Raw genomic sequence first — 21,497 nt, forward strand, 5'->3', positions numbered from 1 at the left:
TATCATATACGTACCATATATTTACCAGTAAGCAGGAGTATAGCTGTCATAAAAATTTGCTAGCTGACATAGCAATTTTCTGAAGGAAAAAAAAAAAGAACGTTTTCTTTTTTAAAATAAAATAAAATTCAATTAAATTAAATACAAACAAATAAATAAATTAATTAAGACATTAAAATAAAATATAAAATTGATATAAATTAACACAAAATAATAATTTAACAACAATAAAATAACAACTTGGCAAAAAAACCCTCTGATTTCTTATTTTTCTCGTTTCCATAATTTTTCTCGAAGTCCATAGTTTGTTCATATTAATTAAATAATGTTATCTTATGTATCCTTAATATTAAATGCTACTGATTTACTGCTAGGCAAAAAAATCTCTTTAATTTATTATATAATAGTTATTATATAATAATTCAGCTTAGTTGTAGCTTCTTCTTTTCTTTTTTTATTGCACTGTGTGTAAGTTGTGTGTAAGTGAGGTTGTGTTTTTATCTGGTGAGAAGTTCAGAACAATTTTTTTTATCTAGACACTAAAGGGTGTTTTGGAACTACAAGTGTTGTTGATGTAAACAGGGTTCTGACCGTAGACTAAATGACATCTTGGAGTCAAAATATACGATGGTTTTGACTTGCACACTATCTGAGAAGACCTTGGAATACAGTGGAACCTCAGCACAGGAATTTAATTTGTTCTAGAGGTGAGTTCTTAAGGCGAAAATCTGTATTGCAAAAGGTATTTTCCCATAAAAAATAACGTGAATGCAGATAATCCGTTCCAGCCACTCAGAAATATGACCAATATGAAGCGTATGTAAACTGTACGGCTGAACTGACGCAAGCCAAGTATTCCATGTCAAGGCTCCTCACAGGAAGTGGTGCCACCAAGCTTGGGTTCTAAAAATAGAACAGACCACCCATGCCACCAATCTGTCAACAAAACAATGGCCGAAAATGATCATGTAGCTTTTGAACATATGTCGAACATACCACAGTGTTGGTATCGTGGGTTGACTCTTTCCAAACAGCTTTTGCTAACTGAAAAAAATTCAGTTAGCAAAAGTTTACGAAATCTTAAAATTCGTAAACTCAATTCAGCTGGCTTTTAAACGGCTCACGTCACAAGCACAACTTAGCTGGCGTTCGGTTCAGGGCAGTTCGTTCATTTGCCGATACAAATTTCTTGCGAAATTTTAAATTCTTGAGGCAAAAATTCTTAAGGATGGGTATTCGTCAGCCATTCTCTTCAAGGTTACGGCTGGATGGGTGTGTGACGTTTTTGTCTCCAATAATCAGAGAAGCTTATATTTATATAATGACAAAAAAAAGTTTGTCCAATTTGTCATTTTGTTAAGTCCACAAAAAAAAAATCTCACAAATTTGAAAAATCAAGCAAAATCAAGCATGTTTAGCCTAAAAAATCCAAAATCTTGAAAAGTATAAAATACTACAATATAATAATTTATCACGAAAACATTTTTTTAATCAATTTAAAAGAAAAAACTCTGATCTTAAATGCTTTTCATGAATGTTTTAGCAACATTTTCTTGCTTTTCTCGTTTTCAGTTATATTAACCGACAAAATAACAAAATTTCCCAGAAGTAAAGAGTTCACTGATGGAGGGGGTCATGACCTCAAGCTTACAAAAGAATCTTATAGTTATGCAGCTAATGTTAAGCTACTATAATGACGATCCCTCGATCTTGCTTCCGTATAGTTTTTTTATTTCACACATTTTTTTGTATTGCTACACCGCAACAGAATAATCTTTTCTTTCTACTTAAGACATAAAAAATTAAACGTCTAGGTCATAAGCTACCTCAGGCGGCTAGATCTAAATTGCGATATAAAATTTGAACAATTTTACGTCAAGAACGAGAGCCAAGTACAATGTTTAGCTATCGCGTATCATCAGAACTATTGCTTGATATTGCTCTAACTTAACAATAATAATATAAACACAGTGTTCCGCTATTGCTTAACCATCATCATGCTAGCTAATGTGCAAGATCAAGGAGTAAGCTATCTCTAGTTTTATTTACTAATAAATTTAACTATTTTTGTTACTATTTTAATATCAGAAACTCAAATCAGGGTGAGATTTGTATCTTGTAAGTTAATTTTCGGACTTTGAAGTATACTCTGATAAAAATGTTCGCAACTTTTTCGGTGTGTATGTTATCGTCCACATACGGCAACTTACTGGGAGAGACTTTAGGATACGCATCATCACATTAACCCAACAACCCCTAACGCTAACCCATACTTTAACCACAGAAAACCGTAAACAAAGGGTTTTTTTTTTTTTTTTTTTTTTTTTTTTTTTTGACTTCCTGTGAAATAGCACCTTTGTTTATGAGGACAAGTCAAATATCCCCACAAGGTTGAACTTGTCATGTATTCCTATCATTATAGGGCATTTGGTCCTTACAAAGAGAGAAAATCCTTCACACAAACACACATACACACACACCTCTAAGTCACCATTTCATGGTTTGCCTCTTAACCCTCTCTCCCTCCTTTTTTTCCCCTCCTCCTTTCTCCTGTCAGCTCAAGACTCTTAAGAGGCAATTAGTGAAAAACCTTTTCATTTCGTCCACCTCCCTCTTTTCTTTTTTCCTCCTCTCATTCTTTCCCCTTATCATTCTTCTGTTCCATGCCGTTCTGAAGCATGAAAGGTCACGTGGGTCAGAGTGTGTAACTTCGTAATCACGTGTGGAGAATTTTAAATTGCATCAGGGACGCCACGGTGGTCATTTGGAGGTTTTTTTTTTTTTTTTTCATCCAGTTTGGGAGGGAGCAATTATTCAAGCTCAGATTAAACACACACACACACGGCAACGAAACACAAAAGATTAAAACCTCAGATTAAACACACACACACACACGGCAATGAAACACAAAAGATTAAAACCTCAGATTAAACACACACAAAAAAGAACGCAAATCCTTTAACTGCTGCCACACACGCAAGGAAAATAACAAAGGAAAGGGGACACGCTAAGATGCAGGGGCAAAGCTGCATAACACACACACACACACACACACACACACATACTTTTTAAACCAACAATGCTGCTACATTCTGCCAAGTTCAAACAAAACCCTAATTCTACTTTTAAATGGTGTAGTGTGCACTAGAGGAAAGTCCACTTACAAAGATTGGGCCCAAATGTTTGAGTGTTTTAGGTCAGGAGAAGTACACTGGAAATGAAGGACCCTAACCTGCTGGATGTCTAGTGTGAAATGCTTAGAGTGCACTAAAAACCAAGTGCCCTGTTTTGTGTCCAGTGAGAAAGTGTGGAAAGTGTGCATAAAAAGATATAAAATGTATTTAGATAAATAGAGAAAAAAATATTTTATCACAGAAAAAATAAATGATGTAAATTATGTAGCAAAAAAAACAAACAACAAAAAAAAAAAACAGCAACGAGTTTTGAGTTGGTGAAATGGTAAAGAAAAAAAAATGGAGGGGAGGAAAAATAAATAAAAGCCCAAATAAATAAATAAATAAACAAACAAATAAATAAAAACATAAATAAATAAATATTTAAATAATATATAAGAATTTTTTTTTATCACAGTAAAATAGCAAATTGTGTAGCAAAAACAAAAAAGACACAACCCTGAGGTTTAAGTTGGTGAAATAGTTAACAAAAAATGGAGGGGAACTAAATAAATCAATAAATAAATAAATATTTTTGCATTCTTGTTTTTTGTATTTGTATAAACTAAATAAGTAAATACATATTTAAATATTATATAACATATAACATAAATATGCATTATTTTTTCACAGTATCACAATAAAACAGCAAATTACAAAATAACAAAAGAACACAGCCCTAAGGGTTGGAGTTGGCAAAATGGTTTGAAAAAATGGAGGGGGAAATAGATAAAAAAAAAATAATAAAAAATAAATAAATAAAATAAATAAATAAATAAATATAGTTTTGTGAAAAACTAAATAATTAAATAAATATTTATATATTTTATAATAAATACATTTTTTAATCACAGTAAAATAGTAAATTGTGTAGCCACAACAAAAAGCACTTGCACAGAAGTGATATTTCAGTAAATGTACAGCAATCGATTTTTACTAAAAAAAAAAAAAAAGTAAAAAATGTGTAAAAAAAAAAATGTTTGGAAAAAAAATAAATGTTGAAAAATAACTGATGAAATGAAGCAAATTTCATGTTTTTATTTATAGCAAGCATCAACAACGGTTTCAAATTTGCATCGAACGCGTAATTTAATCTCTGAGATGTGTACAGTATTTACTGCTAGCTACAACTTGACTAGCAAACTAGCTAATTAACAACTGGAATTGATGCTAGCCTAACCTGGAATTAGCAAAGACACCAGGTTAACTAAGCCAATTACAGCAAAACAATTAGCCTACTTCAATGTGTGTGTTTTTTAATGACGCTTATTGTTCTTGCTTTCTACTGAGGTAAAAGAGGTGCGTCATTTTACATGACCCCAGGACAACTGAACGTTTTACTGAGGTAAAGCCGGGTTCATTAAAGTCAGGTTCAACGTTTTACTGAGGTAAAGCCGGGTTCAACGTTTTACTGAGGTAAAGCCGGGTTCATTAAAGCCAGGTTCAACGTTTTGCTGAGGTAAAGCTGGGTTCATTAAAGCCAGGTTCAACGTTTTACCGAGGTAAAGCCGGATTCATTAAAGCCAGGTTCAACATTTTACCGAGGTAAAGCCGGGTTCATCGTTTTACAGAGGTAAAGCCGGGTTCATTAAAGCCAGGTTCAGTGTTTTACTGAGGTAAAGCCGGGTTCATTAAAGCCAGGTTCAACGTTTTACAGAGGTAAAGCCGGGTTCATTAGAGCCAGGTTCAGTGTTTTACTGAGGTAAAGCCGGGTTCATTAAAGCCAGGTTCAACGTTTTACAGAGGTAAAGCCGGGTTCATTAAAGCCAGGTTCAGTGTTTTACAGAGGTAAAGCCGGGTTCATTAAAGCCAGGTTCAGTGTTTTACTGAGGTAAAGCCGGGTTCATTAAAGCCAGGTTCAACGTTTTACAGAGGTAAAGCCGGGTTCATTAAAGCCAGGTTCAGTGTTTTACTGAGGTAAAGCCGGGTTCATTAAAGCCAGGTTCAACGTTTTACAGAGGTAAAGCCGGGTTCATTAAAGCCAGGTTCAACGTTTTACAGAGGTAAAGCCGGGTTCATTAAAGCCAGGTTCAACGTTTTACAGAGGTAAAGCCGGGTTCATTAAAGCCAGGTTCAACGTTTTACAGAGGTAAAGCCGGGTTCATTAAAGCCAGGTTCAGTGTTTTACAGAGGTAAAGCCGGGTTCATTAAAGCCAGGTTCAACGTTTTACAGAGGTAAAGCCGGGTTCATTAAAGCCAGGTTCAACGTTTTACAGAGGTAAAGCCGGGTTCATTAAAGCCAGGTTCAGTGTTTTACAGAGGTAAAGCCGGGTTCATTAAAGCCAGGTTCAGTGTTTTACTGAGGTAAAGCCGGGTTCATTAAAGCCAGGTTCAACGTTTTACAGAGGTAAAGCCGGGTTCATTAAAGCCAGGTTCAACGTTTTACAGAGGTAAAGCCGGGTTCATTAAAGCCAGGTTCAGTGTTTTACAGAGGTAAAGCCGGGTTCATTAAAGCCAGGTTCAGTGTTTTACTGAGGTAAAGCCGGGTTCATTAAAGCCAGGTTCAACGTTTTACAGAGGTAAAGCCGGGTTCATTAAAGCCAGGTTCAACGTTTTACAGAGGTAAAGCCGGGTTCATTAAAGCCAGGTTCAGTGTTTTACAGAGGTAAAGCCGGGTTCATTAAAGCCAGGTTCAACGTTTTACAGAGGTAAAGCCGGGTTCATTAAAGCCAGGTTCAACGTTTTACAGAGGTAAAGCCGGGTTCATTAAAGCCAGGTTCAGTGTTTTACAGAGGTAAAGCCGGGTTCATTAAAGCCAGGTTCAGTGTTTTACTGAGGTAAAGCCGGGTTCATTAAAGCCAGGTTCAACGTTTTACAGAGGTAAAGCCGGGTTCATTAAAGCCAGGTTCAGTGTTTTACAGAGGTAAAGCCGGGTTCATTAAAGCCAGGTTCAACGTTTTACAGAGGTAAAGCCGGGTTCATTAAAGCCAGGTTCAACGTTTTACAGAGGTAAAGCCGGGTTCATTAAAGCCAGGTTCAGTGTTTTACAGAGGTAAAGCCGGGTTCATTAAAGCCAGGTTCAGTGTTTTACTGAGGTAAAGCCGGGTTCATTAAAGCCAGGTTCAACGTTTTACAGAGGTAAAGCCGGGTTCATTAAAGCCAGGTTCAGTGTTTTACTGAGGTAAAGCCGGGTTCATTAAAGCCAGGTTCAACGTTTTACAGAGGTAAAGCCGGGTTCATTAAAGCCAGGTTCAGTGTTTTACAGAGGTAAAGCCGGGTTCATTAAAGCCAGGTTCAGTGTTTTACTGAGGTAAAGCCGGGTTCATTAAAGCCAGGTTCAGTGTTTTACTGAGGTAAAGCCGGGTTCATTAAAGCCAGGTTCAGTGTTTTACTGAGGTAAAGCCGGGTTCATTAAAGCCAGGTTCAACGATTTACTGAGGTAAAGCCGGGTTCATCCTCACGTTCAACAGATAGCTAGAGCACTAACTACACAGACTAGCATGAGGAGCACATTTTATTGATGTATGTAGAAGATAATTTAATAGAAGTGTCCTAGAGTCTAGTGTGCACTTTTTTTATTGGAATGGAATACAGCCGGGTGTTCTGGAGCATGTATAGTGTTTGTAGGTTGTCGGAAAACACGTCTTAAATCAAGTGAAAGCGGGTGGACGAATATGTAACGCGCTCTGCCTCGCCAATCACTTACAGCTAGTAAATGTGTTCAAAATGAAGTGCGCTTGAAAATAACCAGAGAATATCTGCTGATCATATCCAGTCAATAAAAAAGGGAGAGAGAGAGAAAAAGAGAGAGTGACAGAGAGAGAGAGAGATTATTGGACAAGAATTTAACACACACGCGCACTAGAAAAGAAGAAGAATTCATTATTCTTTTTTTAGTGATGGGTCACTGTTCAGAGCACCCCCTGCTGGACATATCTCTAGTTTCTTCCTTTCTTTCTTTCTTTCTTTCTTTCTTTCTTTCTTTCTTTCTTTCTTTCCTTCTTTTTTTTTCTTTCTGAGTTAATAAAATGATTAAAAATGATATGTGAAAGAAAATCCTGTGCTAACAAAGATTAAAAGTAACTGAGGTGTCTTTTTTTAAAAAGAAAAAGATCAAGGAATAGGTAGAGTAGATGAACAACAGAAGCTCTGTCTCACTGTTCTTCTATCTATCTATCTGTCTGTCTGTCTGTCTGTCTGTCTGTCTGTCTGTCTGGATGTTCCTCCCTCTCCCTCACTCTCTCTCTCCCTCTCTCCCTAATCGTTCACGCTGTTTCAACGCTGATCAAATAAACAGACACCAGTAGCCTGCCATGTCAGTGTTCCACTTGATTGACGCGCTCCTTCTCTCGACCCCCAAGCACTTCCTGCTGCTCGTGTGGTTTCTGGGGGCATGCTGTGTGTGTGTTTGTGTGTGTGTGTGTGTAGAGCCAATTGGGTGCCCTGTTGTATGACGAGGTTTTTCCTTGGTTCTAGTTTTTATATATACTTTTATTGGTTTTTATTTTTTCACCCAGTCATTTTTGGACCTCAATTTTTTTTAGATACTCTCTCTCTCTCTCTCTCTCTCTCTCTTTCTCCTAATAGGTGAGTTAAAAAAATTTTTAAAAATGATATGTGCAATTTTTCGAAAGAAAATTTTGTGCTAACAGTGACCGAGGGGTGGGAAATGTAGGAAAATAGGAGGAGGAAGAGGTGGAGGAGGAGGAGAAGAAGAAGTAGGAGAAAAAGGAGAAGAAGAAGAAGAAGAAGTAGAAGAAGTAGAAGAGGAAGAAGAACAAGAAGGAGGAGGAGAAGAGGAAGAAGGAGGAGGAGGAGGAGAGAAAGAAGGAGGAGAAGAAGAAGAGAAAGAAGGAGGAGAAGAAGAAGAAGAAGCACCCGGATGAGGCACCTATTCAACTGAAGAGTAAAGGAGAAGAAAAAGGATAAAAAAAGGAACAGGAAGAAGAAGAAGAAGAAGAAGAAGAAGCACCCGGATGAGGCACCTATTCAACTGAAGAGTGGAATGTTGGACACTTCGTGCCCTCCAAATGAAAAAGGGGCGGGGATAACAGGTGTTTCAAGATGGCCGACGACAGCCTCCCTGGCAGACAAGACATCTTAGAAACGTCTAGACGCTAGAGTACCTAGTGCGTAGTGTAAATGTGTAGTCCGCAGCCACAAATTAGGGCTACAAATTCAGAGCTTCTGATAACTCAGAATTATTCCGCCGGTATGACATCACTGGCTCATTTGCATATTCAAATTCACCCGCCAAATGTTTCCGAATAAATTAAATTGAAATTCAAAAGAACTTTTTTTTTTGGTGGGGGGAGGAAACTGACAGCTGTAACAGACGCACGGCATGGCTCCAAAAACCACATGGACAAGAGGAAGTGCTCGAGGGGTCAAGAGGAGGGGCACGTCAATCAACACACACACACACACACACACACACAAGAAAGGAGACAAACTGACATAAAACAAGAATTTCCTTTGGTGATTGTGTCAGTCAGTAAGTGCCTATAGTGTAGTGTACACTACACACGAAGTGCACTTCTAAACCATATTGAACACTGTATCTAACACTCAAGTTAAAAAGTAGGTCCCTAGTTTTTAAGTAGACTTCATTTCAATGCATCAGAATGTATGGACCAGGAAAGGACAATGAAGCATACTTAAAAAGACTAGAGACTAGTGCACTAGAAGGAAGTGCACATATATTGGAATAAGCTGATTGAGCACTGAAAATTAAATTTAGTGACCAAATGCATGAAGCACACTAGAATGAAGTGCAGTTGAACAAAAGGGTTCTACCTTATCGATCATGTCCGGTCTGTTGGTGGCGGCGAGAACCGTAACGTCTTTCAGTTGCTCGATGCCGTCCATCTCGGTCAGCAACTGTGCCAACACCCGATCGGCCACTCCGGTCGAGCGAGATGAGCTAAAACACACACGTGGGAAACAAAAATAATAATCACTACACACACACACACAATCCATATTCTATACCGCATATCCTACACAGGGTAACAGGGAACCTGTAGTCTATCCCAGGCGACTTAGGTAATGAAGTTGGGGACACCCTGAACATGGTGGACACACACACACACACACACGATAAATTGTCTATCAATCTATTCATATTCTACACATAGGGTCATAGGGAACCTGGAGTCTATCCCAGACGACTTAGGGGACACCCTCGACTAGGTGGACACACACACTTCAGACAATTTAGGGATGCCAGTGAGCCTACAGCAAATGTCTTTAGACTGCTGGAGGAAACCGGACAACCCCGAGGAAACCCATGAAGCAAAATAAGAATGTAAACTGTAAACTCCATGTACATGAAGCAGAGGCAGGATTCAAACCCCTAACCCTAGAGGCATGAGGCAAATGTGCTAACTAGTGGATTAATAAATACTCTGTTCTGATTGGTCAGAAGGCGGCGATTTGCTCAGACAATAGTTCTCGCTGCAATGTTTATAGGAATGCGCTCATTCGGGAGATTTTATTCATCTTATTAACTTAAATGAGACTCATGGGCTTGCAAAAAAAGTGTGTGTGTGTGTGTGGCAAATATAGACAAATGCATCAATCTCTTAATCTGACTCAATTCACAGAATGAAGGCTGACACAGCAAACTGTGTGTGTGTGTGTGTGTGTGTGTGTAGAAGTCAATTCAAGTGAAGCTATAAAGTGTGTGTGTTTATTAGTTCTGGCTCAGTCACTGCTTTAATTAATAAAGTGGCTACAGTATCAGAGTGCTGACTGGAAACACACACACATACACACACACACACGTTCATAGTTGTAATTGTAGTATATAGTGCCCTGTTATAAAGTGCACTTGAAAATGAATCAAAAACTGGGTCCAACCCAAATGAAATACACTTTAAAACAAGGGCGGAAAAATCAAGTGCACTTGAAAAGTGTAAAGCGCTGTCCATTATTATTATAATAATAATTATCATTATTACTATGGAACAGCGTACTGTGCACTAGAATGAAGTGCACTTGATTAGGATGTCCCAATTTTGCCAGTCATGGCAGGACACTTCAACAATGGCCTACGTTATTAATGCACGTTTATTCAGTTGCACGTATCTAGCATGCTGGTGTGCACTAGAATAAAGTACACTTAAAAAGAAGCACACTAACTTGGTCAAAAATAGTGGACAAAAAGGAGGTAGTGGACAGAAAGGGTACTGTAACAAAAAAAAAAAAACAAAAGGACGGATAGTAATGGAGCGCTAAAGATGAACAAAAACTCACTTTCTCTGTCCTTTACACACACACACACACACACACACACACACACACACACAAAACAGGAAGTATGCCCCATTCCACTCTCTCTTCCATCTGTCTCCACGGAAACAAAGACATGTTTGTGTGTGTACGTGTCTCTAGTGCACAGATGTTCCTGCATATGTGTGTGTGTGTGTGTGTGTTGTGAAAAACATAAATCTGTACAGAATGCTGTATATTTTAATCAGGCCTCCACAGTTCCAAATTGAAATCAATAATGATATGCTAACATTTAGAATGAATGTGGTTTATTGTGTACAGGTGGTTTACATTTCAAACTGGTTTAATGCGAGTTATATTATTTGATTTGCGGTTCTTATGGAGGAATTCACTGAAATTCATTTACATCTAAAACCTACTTGCTGTGTAGAACAATAACATTTGATGAAACTGGTTTGTTTAGAATAAGTACAGATTTAAACTGGTTTATGAAACAAACTGGTTTATTGGATGAAACAAGTTTAAATCTAAGACTGGTTCATGGTGTATAAGGATTTCAGATCTGGAACTAGTTTGCTGTTTCTAACAAGTTTAGAAGCAAAATAAACTGGTTTATTGTGAATTATTATTGTTATTGTGTATAACAACAGGTTCTGAAACTAGTTTATTGTGTACAGCAGGTTTTCACCTAAAACTGGTTTAATACAAAACAAGTGTAGAACTGAAACTGTTTTGTGTATAAAGAGATTAGATCTGAACCTGTGTAGTTAGCTGTGTATAGATCTAAAACAGTTTGTTTTTTTGAAGCAGTTTGCTGAAACTGGTTTCTTATATATAATAAATTTAGACACATTTAGATTCTCTGTTTTTAATGAATTTATATTTGTGTTATTTTGTATAAAATGGATAGATCTGAAACTGGTCCAACGTGTATAATGAGTTTAGAACTGAAACAAGTTTAAATCTAAGACTGGTTTACGGTGTATAAGGATTTCCGATCTGAAACTGGTTCTAACACACTTAGAAGCAAAACAAACTGGTTTGTTTTGAATGGGTTTATACCTGAAACTGGTTCAGTGTGTATAATGAGTTATATGTGAAATTGGTTTATATATAACAAGTGTAGATCTGAAACTGTTTTGTGAATAAAGAGATTAGATCTGAAACTATGTAGTTAGTTGTGTTAAGTAGTTTGTTGAAACTGGTTCCTTAGGTATAATGAATCTGTTTTTAATGAATTTATATTTGTTTTATTTCGTATAAAATGTATAGATCTGAAACTGGTCCAATGTGTATAATGAGTTTAGACCTGTAACTGGTTTAATCATATATAAAACAAATTTCGGTCTGAAACTGGTTCAAAGTTTATTACAAATATGGATCTGAAACAAATTTCTTGTATAACGAATTTAGATATAGAACTGGTTTCTTGTGTATAACATGTTTCTATCTATACCAAGTTTAGTTCAAAAACTGGTTTATTGACCATTTCAGATCTGAAACAGATTTACAGTGTGTAATGGATTTAGATCTGAAGCTGGTTTACTGTGTATAACAAGTTTATATTTGAAACTGGTTTACTGTGTATAACAGATTTATATGTGATTCTGGATTATTCGATATAACAAGTTTGGATTTGAAACAACTTTACAGTGCATAACAAATTTACATCTGAAACTAGTTTGTTGTGTTTAGACCTGCTACCAGTTTATCTGAAAGGGATTAGTTCCTTTTGGTTTTCTAGTTAGTAATTGCTTTGAAAATAGATTTTTTTGCCCAGATCTTAACAAGTTAAGAAGTAAAATAAACAGATTTATTTTAAATAGGTTTATATCTAAAACTGGTTTACAGTTTATAACCTGCCTATGACCACATAATACAGTTTCATTTTTGTGTAATCACCTAAAGCCAATATGTTGGACATAATAAAAAAATAAATATATATCCTGTTATCCTAAAAAAAAAAAAAAAAAACCCAGACCTGTTGTGTATTAAAGCGATTTAATACACCCAAAACATTTTCTCTAAACTTTTGGGGAAGGTGTATATTCAAAGTGTTTATTTGGATGATTCTTGTAATCGTTGTAGGTATATCAAGCAGGGGTCAAAACACTGGCCGGAGGCAGAAGGCCAGGCAAGGGTCAACACCGGAGGAAGGTAAACACAAGGGACTCGGAACAAAAACTAAGCTGAGGAAAAACCACATCTTAAAAATTCATATGAACACGCAAGACATGGCAACCACACAAGAAAACACTGAGGGTATGTATACACTAAACTAAACACGAGGAACAAACAACAGGTGGAAACGATCAGCGAGGGAACTGAAGAAGTTGTGACCGTATAAGGGAAGTGGAAAGCCAACGGGGACAAGACGATGTGTGGGAGGGTCAACAGGGGCAGAATCAAGGTAGATGTTAAACCGTATAATCAGTTTAAATGTGGTTTATATTTGAAACCTATTTCTGCTTCATCATATTACATAATTATACACATGCATACATATTAGAACACAAAATTTAATACACAAAATTAGTAGAATTATGTTAAAATACTGTCTTTAGTTCTGTTTATTTTAAAATGACTATATCTTTAATAATCTAGTACTTTTTGGCGTATGTAAACAAATTTAGATCTTAAACTTCTTTGCTGTGAATGAAGTGGTTTATATCTTTTTTGTAAATTTCTCACAAAATCTAAAAGCAATGTATTACATCAAAATGTTTTTGTTTCTTAGTTTGCATACTTCAAATGATTTGTTGTAACCAATAGTTGTTTACACTTGCTTCACATACTAAGTGAATTTTTTGTAGACTGTTTGCACCTAAAATAGATTATGTTTATTGTCCTATAACAGCACATCCAGAAAAGTATTTTATTTAGTAAAAGTGATTTGATGAACTGGTTTGTTAGCAAAGAGGTGCAAATGTGAACAGGGCTTCGTTGTATCTGTATGTGGAAATGGTTTGTTTGGTAAATGGTCTACGCTGTAAGAAAGACATTTCGTTCTGAAACCTTTTGTTGTTTTTATAGTCTTTTTACGTGAAGTGATCCAAATGGCTTTTGGATGTGAACATGATTGAGTGAAAGTGATTTATTGTGTACAACTGATAGCAAAGAAAGAGTCTGTAAATTTATTATACCTTTTTAGAAACCCTTATAAACAGGTTTAGGTGGAATTCTTTTACCGGTTTGTTTTGTGTAAAAAGTTAGTATACTTTATACATATGTATAACACTATACACCAGTTTTTAAACCGGTTTCATGTGACATTACACATACAGTGTGAATGCATACCTGCTCCTTTCTACAGCCAGAGCATCAATCTCGTCAAAGAAAACAATGGAAGGAGCCACGGCCCGGGCTTTCCGGAAAACCTAAACATCATATAAACATAAACCGGATTAAACGGCACTCACCAAACCACACACACACACACACACAAGATCTACTGACCTCCCTCACAGCTCTCTCGGACTCACCGACATATTTACTTAGTAACTCAGGACCCTGAAACATAAGAAGAAAAAACACTATGAACTGTGTATAAATGTGTGTGTGTGTGTGTGTGTGAGTGTGTGTGTGTGTGAGAGAGAGAGAGAGAGAGAGAGACACACACATCAGCTCTCTTGTACTGTCCCCTTTTTCCCCGTCTCTCTCTCTCTCAAACTCATTTCCTGTCCTGCTCTCCTGCTTTTCAACACATCTCACCTCACACACTTCAGACAGAGACACACAGTCTCCACACACACACACACCTCTCAACTCTCATGTCAAGTAGTCTCCTCTGTCTCGCATCTTTGAGCACACACAGACAAGACACTTAACTTAGACAGACAGACAGACAGACAGACACACACACACAAACACACACACTTAGACTGCTGACTTGAAGTCTCCAGCCTCTCTTCAGCCTTAAGCACTTGAGCCCTCGCCACTGAGCACTTATCTGGTTTAGCTTTTATTTACTACACATCCTAATGGGAAAGCGTTTCGAAAAGAAACTGGGTTTTACATCCGTCAAACTCCTGCTTTTTTGAAAAAACATCTTGAGATGACATCATTCAATCATCATGACAAGACGATTATTTAGCGTTTGGACGTGTCCAGGGTCAGCACTTAAGTCAGTGGTAGGAGAGTAACTTTAGGTTTTTCCAACACAGGAAAGTGTTTTCATACCCATTAAATCACATGATCTCAGGGCCACACCACAACTATTACCCTCAATGTATAAATGACATAGGAGACACCAGGCTAAATCTACACACACACACACACACACACACAGGCTCATTTCCTGTTTGCTACCGTTCACCTTGGGACTCTTTCATCACACACAGTGGACAAGCCCGTCTCTCTCTCTCTCTCTCTCACACACACACACACACACACACACACACTGCTGATCAATCTTTCGCACTCAGATCCTGACAGCACTGTGGGAGGCCATCGGAAGTATCGACTGTGTGTGTGTGTGTGTGTGTTTGTGATGAATGAGAATGACAAACACAAGGTCATGAAGGTCAAAGGAGTGTGACTGAACTCCCGTCAATCGTATCAAGCAGGAAAGGAGAGACAGAGGATGAAAGACGGGGAAATGATCTATCCCTATCTAGCCCTCTCTAAAGGACTAAAACATATGCAGTGTCCTAAATCACACCATATTCACTACATAGGGCTGCTACAATTTTCCCTCTGAGTAATATTAGAAAGAAGGTGAATGTGTATCAAACCCGTGAGCACATATACAGTATACAAATAGTGTGGTTTGGAAAATATACAAGGGGGTGTGGCATCTGTGGCTATCAGTGACACTGCCTTTGTGATATGTCTCTGTCCCAGTGAAGGAGGTAAGGGCTATGGAACTAAAGGAGGTGTGGCCTATGAGCCTGTCATTCTGTGTATATGAGTGAAAGGGGGTGTGGCCTTTGTGAACTGTGTATCAGTCCCAGTGAAAGGGGGTGTGGCATCTGTGAACTGTGCATCAGTACCTGTGAAAGAGGAGTGGCCTCTGTGAACTGTGTATCAGTCTCAGGAAAGGGGGTGTGGCCTCCGTGAATTGTGTTAATCACAGGTAAGAGGGGAAGTGGCCTCTGTAAATTGTGCATCAGTGCCAGGAAAGGGGTTGTAGTCACTGCACTGTGCGTCAGTTCCAGGAAAGTGGGTGTGGCCTATGATCAGTTTTGTCAGTCCCAGGAAAGTGGGTGTTGTCTATGTGTGCTGTGTGTCAGTCCCAGGAAAAGTAGGTGTGTAATCTCTGAACAGTTTGTCAGTCCCAGGAAAGTGGGTGTTGTCTCTGTGTGCTGTGTGTCAGTCCCAGGAAAAGTAGGTGTGTAATCTCTGAACAGTTTGTCCGTTTCAGGAAAGTGGGTGTGGCCTCTGTGTACTGTGCATCTATCCCAGTGAAACGGGGTGTGGCCTCTGAACAGTTTGTCCGTTTCAGGAAAGTGGGTGTGGCCTCTGTGTACTGTGCATCTACCCCAGTGAAACGGGGTGTGGCCTCTGAACAGTTTGTCCGTTTCAGGAAAGTGGGTGTGGCCTCTGTGTACTGTGTCAGTGAAGGAGTAAAAGAGGTATGGCCTTTGTGTACGATGGCAGCACTGACTGCATGCACACACACACCTTACACAAACATACCTTGATGGCGATGAAGTTGAGTTTGCTCTCGTTAGCAAGTGCTTTAGCGATCATGGTCTTGGAGCAGCCGGGAGGTCCGTACAGCAGCACGCCTTTCGGGGGCGTTATGGCCAGCCGAGAGAAAGCCTCTGCGTGCTTCAACGGCCACTCCACAGCCTGCTTCAGCTTCAGCTTCACGTCCTCCATCCCTCCTACATCACTCCAGCGCACCTACACATACACACACACACATATAGCATTGCTAAAAAAAAAAAAAAAAAAGAACGAACACACAAATCCGCCCCATTTTTCCATTTAATTCAGATCGGTAAACAAACAGAAACCCAGGGGCTAAATCCGGTGTGCTTAACGAGATTATTAGGCTTGCCAATTATACAATAAACTTTCTCTTTTTCAGCTTTGCTTTGGAAAATTGCATTCAGGTCTCCATCCATTTTCAATTTATTAAAACCCAATAACATTTAAATGGTAACAAAAAACCCTACAACCTCATTTCCTCAAAGTAACAAATAACACTGAGAGCTTTATAGACAGAAGTCACTCAGCCTGCTAGCTAGACTTGCTTAGCGCTAGCAAGGCACTTAGCTGTCTCTTTAGCCAGATTGCACACTGTAACAGCTGGCAAACAAAGCTAAGTAGCTCCCTAACATCTAGAAATACTCAGATTAGACTATAGCATTCAAGTGACTAGTGCTGATCATCGTCATCTGACAATTTGTTGACAAGGGATGCTTCGGAGATGCTTTTCCGCTCATCATAGGTGTAAAGAGTGTGTTCCTTTTTCTTTTAAACCTGTTTATGAATGATATTTACATTCTGCTGTTATCACATGATTGGCTAATTGGGTTATTCCAGTTGTCCCTAATATTTTGTCCAACATGTGTGTATTTGTTTTCTTTCATATATATATGAAAGAAATATATAATATAAACACATATATATATATATATATATATATATATATATATATATACACACACATTTACATTTATATATAAACATTCTTTTATTTTAATTTTTTTCCCTCCCAGGAATTCAGCTCCACGACATCCAATAGGTTTTACCCAGACTTTTACACACACACGCACACGCGCACGCACACACGCACACACACGCACACACGCACACACGCACACACACGCACGCACACACACGCACACACGCACACACGCACACCCTAAACTGACTAGATATTTAAATCACATTGTCCTAAGGATAAGGAAACATACTTTGGACATCAAACACGCCTTGGCAGGAACCGTCATGTAAATGTCACACTTTTACACACACACACACACACACACACACACACAGAATTGCTGGGGATCCTTCAGGACCAAACTGAGAGCCCATTACAATATACACTTATACTAGCACACATGTTTTCTTTCTCTCTCTCTCTCTCTGTGAGAGAGAGAGGAAAAGAGACAGAAAGAGAGGAAGCTTCTTATATAAAGATGAGAAATGAATGTCGAAGCTCATCTGGATCTGATCAGCACTGCTGGAACCCATCAGCCTTCCTCTCTCTCTCTCTCTCTCTCTCTCTCTCTCTCTCATTCCTCTTCTTTCCCGTTCAATCCTCACCATCCCCTCATTCACCTCTCTACCTGGGGCTCTCCTCTGTTTATTTATGCATTTCTCTTATTCCTTTTCTCTCTCTCTCCATCCTCCCTCTCTCTCATTCTCCTTTTCACCCTTTCCTTCCATTTTTCTCTTACTCTATTATTTGTTTCTCAGTCGTCCACTATCCTCTCTCTTTCTCTTTTCCTTCTCTCTGTTATGCTCTAATTTTGTTATCCATCTATCTTCCTATGCCTGCCCTCCCCTCTCGCTCTCTCTCTCTCGCTCTCTCACTCGTTTGTTTGCATGTGTTATGCTGATCTCAGTCCAAAGCAGGAAGCAAAGCTGCACCGCTCCGGGCGGCACATCGCCACGACAACCTGATTCCAATTAGTGGCAGGATGATGCGAGAGCCTCTTCCTGTATGGTTACACACACACATACACACCAAGGCAGGATGCTGGTGTGTCGTACACATAAAATTCCCCCCTAAAAAACATCCCTTCTTCCAGTCTGTATTCAGCAAACAAGGCCCTGGTGTGTGTGTGTGTGTGTGTGTGTGTGTCTTCATTCCTTTACACTCATTTATCAGGGCATTCACTCACTCATTCCTGCATCTTTGCCTACTCCATGTTGGCTCATTAATTTCTTCACTTCACTTCCATTCGTTTGTTCATTCATCTGTCCGTTCACTTCTTCACTTATTCATTCACCTTTTTTTTTCACCTGCTTCTTCATCCTTTCATCCATCCACTCTTTCATTTGTATGTTCATTTGTTCAATACTTTGTGTTGTCATTCATGTTCAATTAGTATAGTGTCCACGTCCTCACCCACTCACCCCCTCAATCCCTTACTCCCTCACGCCCTCAATCCTTTACCCTCTCAATCCCTCAATCCTTTACCCCCTCACCCCTTCCATACCTCACCCCCTCAATCCTTTACCCCCTCACCCCTTAAATCCCTCACCCCCTCAATCCTTTACTCCCTCACTCCTTTACCCCCTCAATCCCTCACCCCCTCAATCCCTCACCCCCTCAATCCTTTACCCCCTCACTCCCCCAATCCTTTACCCCCTCAACCCCTAAATCCATTTCCCCCTCAATCCCTCATCCCCTAACTTCCTCAACCCCTCAAAACCCTCACTTCCTCAATCCTTTACCCCCTCAACCCCTAAATCCATTTCCCCCTCACCCCCTCAATCCCTCATCCCCTAACTTCCTCAACCCCTCAAAACCCTCACTTCCTCAATCCTTTACCCCCTCAATCCCTTACTTCCTCAACCCCTTAATCCCTCACTCCCTTAATCCTTTACCCCTTCCCCGCCTCATCCCCTAATTTACCCAACCCCTTAATCCCTCACTCCCTCAATCCTTTACCCTCTCAATCCCTCACCCCCTAATCCTTTACCTCCTTACTCCCTCACCCCCTCACATCCTTAACGTTCACTCAATCATTCCTATATTCCGTTTCACTCATTCCTTACCACATTCACTCCATCATTCCAACTTCCATTTTTTCCACTGATCTTCCATTCGTATTCCCACTTGGTCACTTCCTTCACCCTCACAATCACACGTTCGGGTATTCACTCGAACATTCACAAGCGTTTCTTTACGCTTCACGGTGTGTTCCGCTGAACCAAACTGATCTTTGTTCACACGCTCAATCACTTCATTCGTTCATCTCACCTTCGGCACATCGATGGCCACCTCCCTCATGGCGCTGGGTTTAACTTGAGTCATGGCCAGTTGGAGGTCAGAAGTTGTGACCTTCACTCTGTCCATTAGGTCATTGTCGGAGATGCCCGGGGTGGATGAGAGCACTCTTCTTAATGCATGGAGCCCTGAAGAGGAAGAGGAAAAAAGTAGATGAACAAAAACTCTCTGAAAACACACACACACAGAGTTTTGAAATGAAATTATCCATACTTCCCTTTGCTTATAGCTATTGAGATTGTCTTTAAAATGAAATAAAATGCTGTGTGTGTGTGTGTGTGTGTGACTAAACAAATAAATCCATCCATCCATGTCTCCTTTCACCGCAGGCCATCCGAACACAAACGCATTTCTCTTTCGCGTGCACATTCCCAAAACACTTGCCATAATCCTGCCCATTCAGGCTAATCCATCAACACCTTTCCTCCTGCTCACACACATCTACTTCTTTCATCGACACAGAGGTGAACAGAGTGCATGTTTAAGAGACGGGCAGAAAGAAGTAAAGATTGAGGCACACACACAAACACACACACACACACACACGTTTCTAACAACAAAAAGAAATATAGACACACGTTCGTCGATTAAACCCAACACTCATTCCAGCCCGGCTTCTCTTTATCCGCTTTCACTTAAAATAAAAGTCTTAAATCCATCACAAAAGCGAGTGGCGGGAAACCCGACCGCCAGGAGAGAAGACACAACCGTGAGAAAGTTTTAAAGCTAAAAAAATTTCTAAAAAAGAAATTTTAACATTGTCTGAAGCAACAGGACCAGGCGGAAAGATGGAATTTAAGAATATATAAAATGGAAAGATATCTTAAATATAAATAAATTACATATTTACACATAGATGTTAATATTATTTAGTTTAAATAAATTAATAAAAATAATATTTTATAATTTATTAATTATAAAATATAAATTTATAATTTATAATATAATTTATTATTGGCTTAAAATTAAAATATACTCATTTTAAATTAAATAAATATTTTAAATAATATATATAAATAATGCATAAAATATTTTAATAAAATACATTTAAATTAAAAAAAATGTAAATAAAAAAAAGTTAAAAAAAAAAAAAAAAAAAAATACACCTGGTCATAAACCAAGGGGGAAAAAAAGTCATTAAAATAATTCTAAAAATATATTTTTGGAAAAAAAAAATTAACTTAACACTGCAGAATATAAAAAGATTTTAAAAGATTTCCTAACAAATAGTAATGCTTTATTAGTGTTAACCTAGACACACAGCCCTATAAGGACAACCGCTTTCCTTCTACCAAGTCTTTTTTTTTTTAAACCTCATACACACAAGCACAGCCGCAAGGCTTCCTTCGTGCTGTTGGCTGGAATTGCAGGAGGATTTATGATTAGACAGTATTACATCCTGTTTACATAAAACACAGATTCCTAAAGCACAGACACTCCGACAGTCCGAGCCAAGAAGGTCAGTTTGTTCTGGAGAGGAACCCTGAGGGACACTGAGCCTCTCGCCTACGTGCTCTTTTTTTTTTTTCTATTCTTTTCTTTATCCACTTATTCGTCTTTTCTCTCTCTGTACAACTACAACGACATCTGAACCGAATCGAAAGCAATACAGAGTTTACGTTTGTCTAATATAAGAAACACTTCTCTTGCATGCATAGGTTAAAATCATGTTTAGAAAGTTTATGACTCCAAATATCCAGAATACCAAGAATGGTGTTGTATCCCAGGATAACAGGGGTCAGGATAACCCAAATTTGAAACAAAAAAAGGTAGATAGCCATAAAAACATTGAGAAGTAATCAGAACCAACTAAAAAGTCTCCAAAAATCACAAAAGTCCCCATGAAGGGATACAAAGACTCAAAAAAAACCCTAATTTCCCGAAATCCAAACTACCAGAACTCAGTCAGAAACAATTTTTATAGAATCCAAACATCCATAAAGAAAATACACAAACACCCAGAGTTAGCAAACAAAACCCCTCAAAATCCTCGCAAAACAAGCATCGAGTGTCTACACAACCTCAAATCTATGGAAACACAGAAAACTTCCCCCAAAAATTCCGGTCTTCGGTGATCCAAAGCCTTCAAACCAGCCCAAAATCACAAGCAGAAAAAATCCAAACTCCCACAAACCAACAAAAACCTTACAAGCATAATGAACGAATCTACCTAAAACTCTTAAACCCACCAGCTTCCGAGATCCAAATCACCAGGAAACTGCCCAGTGGCCCAGACT

The 21,497-nt window shown here is 38.6% G+C and overlaps 1 protein-coding gene across 4 annotated transcripts in view; it reads right to left on the minus strand.

Annotated features, from left to right (window-relative positions):
- The window catches only part of afg2a (AFG2 AAA ATPase homolog A), a 79,980-nt gene that overhangs the window by 45,711 nt on the left and 12,772 nt on the right, over positions 1-21,497 (minus strand). For 3 of the 4 annotated variants that reach the window (XM_058407202.1, XM_058407197.1, XM_058407208.1), the window contains 5 exons: positions 19,234-19,388; positions 15,984-16,193; positions 13,803-13,856; positions 13,644-13,723; positions 8,910-9,036 (listed from right to left, as the gene is read on the minus strand). In XM_058407202.1, the coding sequence (XP_058263185.1) occupies positions 8,910-9,036; positions 13,644-13,723; positions 13,803-13,856; positions 15,984-16,193; positions 19,234-19,388 (626 nt within the window). The remainder of the gene's footprint in view (positions 1-8,909; positions 9,037-13,643; positions 13,724-13,802; positions 13,857-15,983; positions 16,194-19,233; positions 19,389-21,497) is intronic. The other variant, XM_058407217.1, reaches the window with a different exon arrangement.

Source organism: Hemibagrus wyckioides, linkage group LG02 (genome assembly GCF_019097595.1).
Source record: "Hemibagrus wyckioides isolate EC202008001 linkage group LG02, SWU_Hwy_1.0, whole genome shotgun sequence".
NCBI classification, from domain to species: domain Eukaryota; kingdom Metazoa; phylum Chordata; class Actinopteri; order Siluriformes; family Bagridae; genus Hemibagrus; species Hemibagrus wyckioides.